Source organism: Morone saxatilis, unplaced genomic scaffold (genome assembly GCF_004916995.1).
Source record: "Morone saxatilis isolate NCDOM2014 unplaced genomic scaffold, NCSU_SB_2.0 Contig5, whole genome shotgun sequence".
NCBI lineage: Eukaryota > Metazoa > Chordata > Actinopteri > Moronidae > Morone > Morone saxatilis.
Genome location: NW_023340095.1, coordinates 4,721,139 through 4,730,887, shown reverse-complemented (window position 1 = coordinate 4,730,887; position 9,749 = coordinate 4,721,139). Strand labels below are relative to the sequence as shown.

Sequence of the window (9,749 nt, the reverse complement as noted above, 5' to 3'; positions counted from 1 at the left end):
ACACACACACACACAGCCCTAGCAAGGAGTGAAATAACTGGACTCTGAACTTATTTGTAAACCATAAGAACTCTGAACATTAGTGCTGAGATAGTTTGCAGCAAGATGGAGATTCTTTAAATCTTTATATTTAGTTATTGAATTGTTTACTGTAATTGGATGTTTCTTGTTGTACATTTTGCTACTGAACATGAAATATGAAAAAAAAAAGGTTTGGTGCCGTAGCCTAGTTACTAAACCAAATCTGAAAACATGACTCATTGGTATTGTGTTCAACTGCTGACCTAGATCCATTTGAGTTTTGTCTGGTGTGCTTCTTTGCTGTTTCAATTGAACTTATTTGCTTCTCAATGATCAGAAAGAAGTGAAAGAAAGAAGAAATATGTGAAAAAGAAACATGCTATGGATATCATCAATTCAACCTTTCCACTGCAGCTGTATAAAGGAGCATTTTTTTCCTTTACCTTTTTTTTTACACTGTTTTATCCATGTCTGTGTAGCATTAAGGGCCCCACTTTCCTGGAAAGTGTCTGGGCCAGCCACTTCCCTTACCCCACCACAGCTGTTCATACAAGATGCAAACATGAAATGATACAGGGCAGAGCAAAGAAAAACCCTATACAAATAAAGTGTGAACAGAACAGCCCAAATCCTGAGACCCTCCCTGTTTTAAATGCTCTCTCAGGCAGAAAACCAAAGGTTTGCTGGCCCAGCAAAAACACCACCACCACCGTAAGGCCCCGTCGAGTTGAATCTCTAACCAGGATACCATTAAAGGACAGAAAATGCCTCCCATTGATTTTGCAAAATGACCTTTGGTAAAATGGGCTGGGCAAAAAGTGTTTTGTACCTTTTCTTTTTTTTTCCTTTGATTTGTCTTTTTTAAAAAAAGCCCTAAAAAAAAAAAAAAAAACATAGATTCTCTGAATCTACTTTTCCTCTGAGTTGCTACATGCCACATACACTAAATGTTACAGCAGCTCTTTGAAGTCCATGTACAACACTCTCAGCACTTCACATCAGTGTTAATACAGACATGAATTCATCTCGGTCCAAAGTACACTCAATATATTTGGATGAATGTTCTCCATTGTTGGAAAGCCCAATATTTATAATATAATAATATTATATTATCAACTTTAGCCCTTGGCCACAGACAGCTGTCTGTCTTGTACTTTAGAATTTATATTAACTTCCTTTTCATCCGTTCTTAATGAAATTTCACAATATGTGAATATGTCCATCTCAGTCTTTTAAATTCTTTCCCTTCATTATGTAGTTGTACTTCATTGAAATACTTAAAAATGCTGTAAAGGAAGCAGTGTCAGACAGACAGTTTCCTGATTAGACCCCAGGGAGACAACATTTAAATGAGGTTTTAGATGGCGAGATTAAAAAAAAACCCCTCTTTGCTCTCAACAAATTGGGCTTCACTTTCAGGTGTTTGTCAGTTCCAACATTGTGCTTTTTTGTCTTCCCCCTGCCCTCTGCTCTTCACTTTGAGGCTTTCGCAGACAGTTCATCTTTATGTGATAAAAAGGACAATCGAGTGTCAAATTTTAAAGTGGTGTAACACAATTTTAGCTGCCAGGATTCACACCTTTGAGCCTGAAATGTTTCTGGAGTGCAGTAGAAAAGGAAAGGGTGTTATTAAGATGACATTATCTCACAGGGAGGCTTTTAAGGCTTTGTGTTGGAGTGGTATTGTGACTTTTACTTCATATTGTTTTGGCCATACTGCTGTTTTGATTGATGCCAAGATTTTGACCTAAGGCTGTTGCCAGTGCACATAGTGTGATGATGAATCACATACTGCAGCACAAGGGTCAGACTGCAACCTCTTGCATGTTGGCTTTTATAGGTCATCTTTGGTATGCCACGGTGCATCTCAGTGAACCAGTTCCTGTCGAAAGAGCCCTTTTTTTGTTTTTTTGCACATGCAAAACTCCAAAGAATTCTTTTGGACGAACTGTGGGCGGAGGAAGTTGGGTTTGAATGTCAAGTATCATGTGTCTAGGCAAACGGTTCTTGTTGAGTTTGCAAACCCCATCATCTCTCCTTACTGCAGTCCTTAGTGTACCACCATCTGGCCCACAGCTGAAAACTATTAAGATCTGCTGGAACTTCCTCTTCACTATTCCTCCGCAGTTTGAAGGCAAGTAAGTAGCTTTTATCTCAGCTCTGTTGTTGTTTGCATGTTTCACTCTATAGATCTTGTTTTTTTTCTTCTCCTTGTGAAGGGTAGCGGTGCTTTACCTGATAAAGTATGTCAGGGTGCTGCATTTGATCCAGAGGAGTTTAAGTGCCAGGCTGTGAGAGCAAATCTGGCTTTTAGATTAGACACCAAGACACCATGGCTGATTCAACTGAGGAATTCTGGGACTAAATTCATAAACAGATTGTAGTTGCGATGTCTTATGTGCTGCTCTTATCCAGCGAGATTCCAGAGCCGGGGTGAGAGCAAAGTGAAGAAAACAAAGGATCTTTGTTGATTTTCTTTTCTAAGGCATTATGTTGGGACCACAGTGCATGCTCTGCTTCTATTCCATGTTAAAAGCCTGCTGCCTTTTAGTGCATATGGGTCAGATTAGTGACTGGCTGAGAGGCATTTATAAATGGGACGTTAACTTTGCTCTCTTTCTCTCTTTCTTTCTTTCTCTACTCAAAAACGCTACTTTAAAGATGAACTTGTATCTAACTTTTTGTATTTGTATTCATTTAAATTTTTTGTAGAGGGTTGTTTAGGCTTGAGAGAGAACTCCACAGGGTCAAAGTAGGTCGTGCTCATTTCCAGAAAGAGTCTTTCTTCAGCTAAATTCCAAATGTTTGAGTCACTGAAGGTTACTTGTTAGACTCTGGACATGGTTTTCGCTGTGCATTTTGGAGGATAATATTCTGTCTAAGTGAAGGGGTGCCTCACATTTTCCATTATTTTTACCAAAAGTTCAGAAACACAATTGAGACTACGTAATATGGTGTGTGTGTGTGTGTCTGTGTCTGTGTGTATGTGTGTATGTGAGGGTTTATATACCTACATGTTACATGCTAAAGTATTATTTAAAGTTTTTTTTGTGCATTTTATTTAGTATCATATTCAGACTGTTTCAGTATCTTGTTAGGTCTGTAACTGCAATCTGTGGTTTTAATTACCTTTTTTTTTTATTGTGATTTGTGTGCTTATACACTGTTTTTGTTAGGCCTAATAATGTTGGTGCATTCATAATAATGGAACAAAATTTGATAGTCAACTGAGTATACTGTAAGAATACAGTACTGCACACATGGAATGTGTCCATAACTATGTGTTGCTCTTGCATGTGTGTCATATATGTGTGTCATATACTCACACTCCTGGTGTGGAATTGACCAGAGCTAACCTGCTGCTTTCACTGCAGCTGGTAAACATCGAAGGGAGACTGAGGAAGTTTACAGCTCAGTGTTAAGTTTGTGTGTGTGTGTGTGTTGGGGTCGACACTTCTCCCAAGGGGGTGCTGTTGAATCATCAGACAGGAAGCTATTAAAACAGGCCGAACACTGCAGCTGTCAATCAAAATGAGTGACATCACAGTCAGGTGTCATACTGAGGTGTAATGCAATGCCTCGCCTGTCACAAACAAACAAAAAGGTAGCCAGGCTTTTCCTGCTCTGCTGCCAGACCTTTCCGCTGTGGTTGCCAACATGAAACCAGTCTTTGCTGTAAGAATTTAAAGCTCTGAATAGTGAGAGCCAATCCAAAGGATTGGGATTGGGGCCAGTCAAGGCACAAATAATGATTCAGTATCAGATATAACAAGCCTGATTAATTTCCAGTGCTTTGTTTGTTGTCACTCATTTTAGTCTGAGAATGCCAGCTGTCAAACATGCCTCCTTGTCCTTTTTTTAAAACACTGGAACACATTTTCGGCAGGATTTTTCCCCTTTAATTTAAAAACATCTATTTTAGCTTAATTTTTCAGGTGTACCACACTTCTCGTGTGCTTTATGTTCTTGATGGAAATGACGAGAGACAGTCACAAAATATCCTCTCTCTCTCTCCACAGGTTTTATAATAAAAATCACACTACATAAAAAAGTAGAAACCATTAAAGGGAAGCTGTATTTTCTTAATGCAGTGCTATTTTGCCGGGGGAAAAAAACACTAGACATTGACAGTAACTTGCTTTGAGGATAAAGACAACAGTGCACTTAAATCCAAAAAGCTGGTTCTCTGAAACCCAAGGCTAAGTACCAAGGCCACCACTGCCAAGGTCTTGATTTGGCAGTCCAGATACTGCAGAGTAGTTTGGTGCTGAGATCTGCAGAATACACTCTCCCTGCCTTTGGTGAAATGTAAACAATAGTGGTGGCCTTGGTCATCTGCCCATGCAATGTGTTTAACAAATGTTAGACCTGTAAATAAGGAACACAAGTTGTCTTTTTCAACTGCAAAGATATTCTGTTTTGGCAGACTGAGGAATGTCCCAGTCCCCACCCTGAAGCTTTTTCCATTTAAAATTTCTGCAGCCCTTTCTAGGGCCTCTGTTGCAGTAAAATATCCCCTTACTATGAGAACCAACATACATTGTATTTGTATCTGCAACCCACATTTCCCTCAGTTATATGCCGTATATCATTATGTGCCTTTGTTATGTATCGTCTGCAGCTATGGGCTTTTCATTTTTCCAGTTAAGGAGACAGTTGCTTATCATCGCAGAGCATGTTTCATGCAAATTCAGTAATAATTGGAGCTCTGTCATAGATGTGTCTTTTTTTATGGATGGTTTGCTTGTTTGTCACCACCCCCACAAAGCAGTAGTAAAGATATCTGCAAAATGATGGCATTGTGCTATTGAGTCAGAGACACCTTTCTGCTATTCAGTCAAAGCTAATGACCCATTAACCTCCCATGTTACGGTGATCAATTTGTTTGCACATACTTCAGTTTCTATCTTGTTTTCTCTGCCCCAAGGACTATTGTTTGATAATGCCTTTTACACAAAAACTCATTTTCTGAAAAGCATCATTTATGTCACACTCACAATTTGTGTTTGTGCATCATACAACGGAATTCGCACCATAAACGTCCTCAGAGTTGGTTGCAGTGGCAGGTGATATATTAGATGTTTGTAGAAGCAACAACAACATACAAGGAAGTCTACTGTACCAACCATATAAAATGTGGTCTTGTTTGTTAAATGGAATGTGACCTTAGTAACCCCTTTTAAGTGTTGATATGTGTAGCTACAGCTAAGTCACTGAGGGGTATGTGTGTGTGTGTGTGTGTATATATGTGTATATGTATATATATGTATATATATGTGTGTGTGTATATGTATGTATATGTATATATATGTGTATATGTATGTGTATATATGTATGTTGTATATTGTATGTATGTGTATGTGTATATATATGTATGTGTATTGTATATAGTATGTATGTATATATTATACTATAATATATACTATATATATAATATATATTATATATATATATATATATATATATATATATATATATATATATATATATATAAAGTACACATAGGTAGAAAAAATTAATCAGTGGTAGAGGTCTACACAGGTCCATCTAGTGACTAAAACCTGATCTAGTACCTGAGGTGGGTCAGATCCAAAGAATATTCAGTTAAATCTGGTTAGGTAGGGTCCTGTTGTGTTGCTCCAGGTCTCAGATGTGTGCATCAATGTGTTTAATAGCTGAGTAGATCTGAGCCCTCATTGCATGGTGTGTAAAAGTCGTCACAAGAGAAAAATGACGTGTATTTGTACTCTTTTCGACTGCTTTGTCAGCTTGTGTCACATCAAGAATCTGCAAGTGTCCACTGTTTGTATCAGGTCTGACTGTTTGGGCAGGTTTTCTGCAGCTGTGTTTTGGATCAGGTCCAAATCTTTTAAACTAATAAAGTTAAAATATTCAGAATTCAATAAATACGAAATAATGCATTGTGATAACACGTTGGCGTGTTATTTAGACGCCATTTAGAAATATTGGATATACTGCTAGTATAAATACATAAGCCAGAAATATTTACTTACTTATATTTTTTTAAGTGACTACCCAGATCCAATGGATCTTCTATGATATTTACGTAGAGAGCTATGTATCATAGTTTTCATACATCAGACCTGGTTTCTGAAGTTGTAGCACTTTGTTGTAGGATACAGCATGTTGGAAGTTTTGTTCCAAGGCATGAGCAGGATTTATTTTTCCATTCGATAAAAACCTATAATAGCTCAGGCTTCCCTTGATAAATGGAAAATCCAAAGATGGAAAAATTCAATTCATTTTCTAAATTGCCCGGGCACAAGTTAATTTGTTTGCAAAGGAAAAGGATTGAAATGGCTGTTATGCGGCAGGCCTTGCATATTTTCCAACAGTAAAAGAGAAAGGAATATTGATTGTGTAGCAGGCTGACAGCTACCTAGTCCTGGACAGTTTGTCCTTGCAGTCCTTTAGATTGCTGAGCTCTCATGGGGAATTGATGCAAAGGTCTGAAAGCAGTCAAGGCAAAGTGTCAGACTTTAGAGATGCTGGATGTTTTGCATGTGTAAAAGAAATGGCTCCTTTTTCTGTAATGTAGCACAGTGTCAATGTACTGTACCAGTCTCTGCATTCTGGGACAACTGAGTTGTAATGCTGCGACTACAGTAAGTTTAAAAAGAAATAAGAAAAACTGACTTTGACCACAATATGCATTCATCTCTTACTTTAAGTAAGAAGTTCTAGTAGAATGCTGATGTATATTACGTTTGTTTTTGTGTGAGATCATTTTATTCCAGACAGAAATGTGTAGATGATAGAAAAAACCCTGAAGGTAAACACTGGTATCGCTTTGTGGTGACTAAATTTCATAGATTTAGTTTCAGGTTCTACCCCCGTGAATGTTCTGTGTGTAGATTAATGCATATTGGTGATACAGTTGAACACGTAGCAATCTGACAGACAAATATGCCCTAGTTCTGCTGGAAAGATTAGGAAATAATGCTAGACTGTGGCAGGGGATCATAGTAAACAATGCTACATTTTATTGTGCAACCCTATTACTTGGCTTTGATAGAAATCACCACTCTTAAGCACATTCTGTACTGTAATACAGAAAGCACAATGAGTACTGTATTACGACGTGATGATGAGTACGATGTGGCTCGGTGGTAAACAAATGTAATGCAGATGGACTGGGACTTTAATTTGAACACATTCTGACAGCTAAGCATTGCCTCACTCTCAGTGGGTGGGGAGTTTTTGCAGTAAAAAAACCCTTCAGACTGTTTGTTTTTAGACTTTCTGCCTTTTCTTGAAGGCTTGAGGTCAAAGCCATTTTTAACTCACTTCTCCCTGCTGCTTTTCCAGGTGTAATATTGTCAGATACTCAGGAGGGACCTTGGAGACGCACATTTTCCACTATGAACCGCGCCTTCAACAGGAAAAAAGGTGAGCAGAAAAATAACTAAGGCTCATTTAGCTTATGGACTTGCCAAAGGCTGCACAGACCTTTTAAGATCTCTGAGAGAAGAACACCATTGTGTTAGGGAAAAGTCAGAGCTCTCTGTGTCATAGGACCTTTTTCTTAGTTGCCACACAACAATGATATGGAGTTATTTTATCACGTAGGCCTCTCTGTCCTGGACCTGGACAGTAATTACACTTTCACAGTAGTGTACACACTTTAAAGGGGCACTCCACTGTCACTTAAAACACAAAGTTTGTGTGACAAACAGGTTTGAAAAAAGTGGGCATTTAGGGAGGTGTAATGAAATGTGCTGTCCAGTTGCATTATGGGAAATGTAGGATCCAGTGTTCTTGGAGCTTGAGCCATACTGGAGACTGAAAATCAGCATATATCGGCCTCTGTCACTTTTGACCATTCTAATCTGTCCAATGTGAGTCTCCCAAACATATAGAAGTACAATACATCCCCTTTAAGATATTTCAGACCAAAAACACAACTGTAATGCAATTTGTATTAATTCCCAGGAAAATAGATAAAAGATGCTAAAGAACTTTATTTGGATGAAGCCCTCACTCAGTGCTGGTTTTATCATGTCTTCATCAAGATTAGTTTTGTTTTGTTTTCTTGGAGAGGTGTACATACCAGATGTTAGGATTCATTCAGTTCTTGTGTAAAAACTGTTTTATGAATCTACCATGTCCTGAACTCGAGGATTGCAGTGGTCTGCTTAATTTTAGCCCCACACAATTCATTAATTTGGCAGTACTATAAAGTCTCCACACTTGAAAGCTCCAAATGAAAAACAAAAAAAACAAAACTGTTTGATGTTTATTATTTTGGCTGATGACACGATTTTATTTTTTAGATAAAAATCCTGTACTGGTACAACTTCAAAGGCTGGAATAAAACAGCCCAAACATAAAAGTATTAATTCCCATAAAGATATGAAGGACAACAAACCTGTCAATACAAGCAGAATACAAAACAGACAGTAATATTTAATAGACAATGGTCATAACATCATATCATCATCCTGCCTTGCATTTGAGTAAATGTTAGACAGTTTAGGTGGTTGTGCAACACTGCAGAGTCTTGTGGTGACCCTGCCTAAATTCAGGGGAAGGGATATTTAGGTCTGCAGTTTGCAAAACAGCTTGATGTGTTTTTCACCATCTGCCCCACTCCCTCCGGTATGAATGAACAGACCTGGAGAAGCCTTGGACAGTGTTGGGGAAAGTGTCCGAGGCCCAGGTGGTGTGCCAGGCTTTAATGATATTTGGGTGTTATAATTCACTTTTTCCCATTAGTTCCCATTTTAGGAGCTAAATATGGTAATCAAGGAGGGCAGCACCTCCCTTTGATTGCGTGGAAATGCAGCTCCATTCCTTTCATTTTAACCGCGATTTCACTTCTGTAATTTTCAGCTCTACATTTGCACATGTCTGTGCCTATATTATGGGGGCATGCTGGAAAAAGTAAATTAAGGCTGAAACAAGGTACAATCTTAAAGTTGGCATTGGCAGCAGACAGATAATGAGTGCCCCTCTCAACATGCCCCCAGACACGCTAGCAACTGTGAGGAGCAGCAAACGGTGCATCCAGTCACCCATCTGCCATAAAGCCTTTTCACTTAGAGAAAAACAACAGTGTTCCACCATGCACCATTACATCTAAACGCCAAACTGACGCATGCCACTCAGGCTTTTCTCCTGATTTAACTTCTGCAATACTTGTTCCAGTCAGTCTGTGGCAAATGGTGGCAAATGGTGCCAAAAGGTCTACAACAGGTAGTATAATAGAAGCTTTTCCCTCCCAGAAAGATAAAATGTTTTTATTTGAGAGCATGAACCATAATATACAAAAATATCTGGAACCATTCATGTGTATGTGCCATTTATTTTGCTACCTGCATACATGCTCTGTGGATCTCACTATTCCAAGTTCCCTGTTGCAAAACAAAGTGAATATTTATGAACAGATTACATGTCCCTTCAAAGTTTATTCTCCAAAGATTTTGATACAACATTTGAATGAAAGCCTTTATGGAAGAGTTGAATTGCTGTTTGATTCAGCCCTATCTTTTACTGTTAATGTAATGGAAATGCTATGATGAGGAAGATAAGATGCATAGTGTAATTGCCTCCTCTGGAAGACTTTGAACCATATTACATTGTCTCTTGTCTTTTTATGCAATGATTTGATTCTTTTGAAAGCATTACTTTTTCAGTTTCTTACCAAGTTTGACTCCAGTTGTGGATGGAACACTCCATCCATTGGAAATATCATCTGATATGCAACA

The 9,749-nt window shown here is 38.3% G+C and overlaps 1 protein-coding gene across 4 annotated transcripts in view; it reads left to right on the top strand.

Moving 5' to 3' along the window:
* gulp1a (GULP PTB domain containing engulfment adaptor 1a) overlaps window positions 1–9,749 on the top strand; it is a 47,063-nt gene that overhangs the window by 9,925 nt on the left and 27,389 nt on the right. Inside the window, exons 1-2 of one of the 4 annotated variants that reach the window (XM_035677068.1) lie at window positions 1,983–2,155; window positions 7,351–7,431. In XM_035677068.1, coding sequence (XP_035532961.1) covers window positions 1,996–2,155; window positions 7,351–7,431 — 241 coding nt within the window. In that variant the 5' untranslated portion in view covers window positions 1,983–1,995. Of the gene's footprint in view, window positions 1–1,982; window positions 2,160–7,350; window positions 7,432–9,749 lie in introns of those variants that run through there. The other 3 variants (XM_035677065.1, XM_035677067.1, XM_035677066.1) reach the window with 3 other exon arrangements.